Raw genomic sequence first — 1,035 nt, forward strand, 5'->3', positions numbered from 1 at the left:
GCTTCACAACAACTTCGTGACTGTTCTTGAATGGCCCAGCCAGAGCCCTGACTTAAACCCCATTGAGCATCTCTGGAGAGACCTGAAAATGGCTGTCCACCAACGTTTACCATCCAACCTGACAGCACTGGAGAGGATCTGCAAGGAGGAATGGCAGAGGATCCCCAAATGCAGGTGTGAAAACTTGTTGCATCATTCCCAAAAAGACTCATGGCTGTATTAGCTCAAAAGGGTGCTTCTACTAAATACTGAGCAAAGGGGCTGAATACTTATGACCATGTGATATTTCAGTTTTTCTTTTTTAATAAATCTGCAAAAATGTCAAAAATTCTGTGTTTTTCTGTCAATATGGGGTGCTGTGTGTACATTAATGAGGAAAAAAATGAACTTAAATGATTTTAGCACATGGCTGCAATATAACAGAGTGAAAAATTTAAGGGGGTCTGAATACTTTCCGTACCCACTGTATAAAAGAAGCTAACTTTTTTTGGTTTTTGTTGTATGCTTAAAATGACCACAAGTCACAGACATGCACATTCCAGTTGGTTTAGAATAAGATGACACTTGAATGGACAACAGAATAATGGTAGTCACCCTGATCCTCAAAACATAGTGAGGAAAAAACAAAAGTGCAAAAAAAAATCACAATCAGCCTGGTTTCCCTTATTCTCTTTCCTCTGCCCTCCTTTTAGAGAAATGTTCCTGTCTGCTCCTCTAGTCTTCAGACAGTCCAGAAAGGTCTGCAGCTTCTTCAGTTGTGACTCCAGTTACTCTGCTAAACCTACTTGTTGCCCTTGTGAGTATCCGATTTAAGAGCAAATGTCCATGAAATTCTTCATACGTTTTAGCAGTGAAGCATGTCTTTTTGTGTGATGTGTTTCAGTGGGTAACGTTTAAATTGTACTGTTGCCCATGGAACAGACTGATGCAGTCTGACACCATTTAATTCATAGAATACTGCCTCTTTTCATATTCATATTGTGAGCAATTAGCTGCATGACAAAGACATCACCTGCACAGTGCAGAAAATATACT

At 39.7% G+C, this 1,035-nt stretch overlaps 1 protein-coding gene across 1 annotated transcript in view; it reads left to right on the forward strand.

Annotated features, from left to right (window-relative positions):
- zcchc2 (zinc finger, CCHC domain containing 2) overlaps positions 1 to 1,035 on the forward strand; it is a 22,558-nt gene that overhangs the window by 6,949 nt on the left and 14,574 nt on the right. Inside the window, 1 exon segment of the mRNA XM_020619425.1 lies at positions 693 to 796. Coding sequence (XP_020475081.1) covers positions 693 to 796 — 104 coding nt within the window.

This window comes from Monopterus albus, unplaced genomic scaffold, assembly GCF_001952655.1.
Source record: "Monopterus albus unplaced genomic scaffold, M_albus_1.0 scaffold219.1, whole genome shotgun sequence".
Taxonomy (NCBI): Eukaryota; Metazoa; Chordata; class Actinopteri; order Synbranchiformes; family Synbranchidae; genus Monopterus; species Monopterus albus.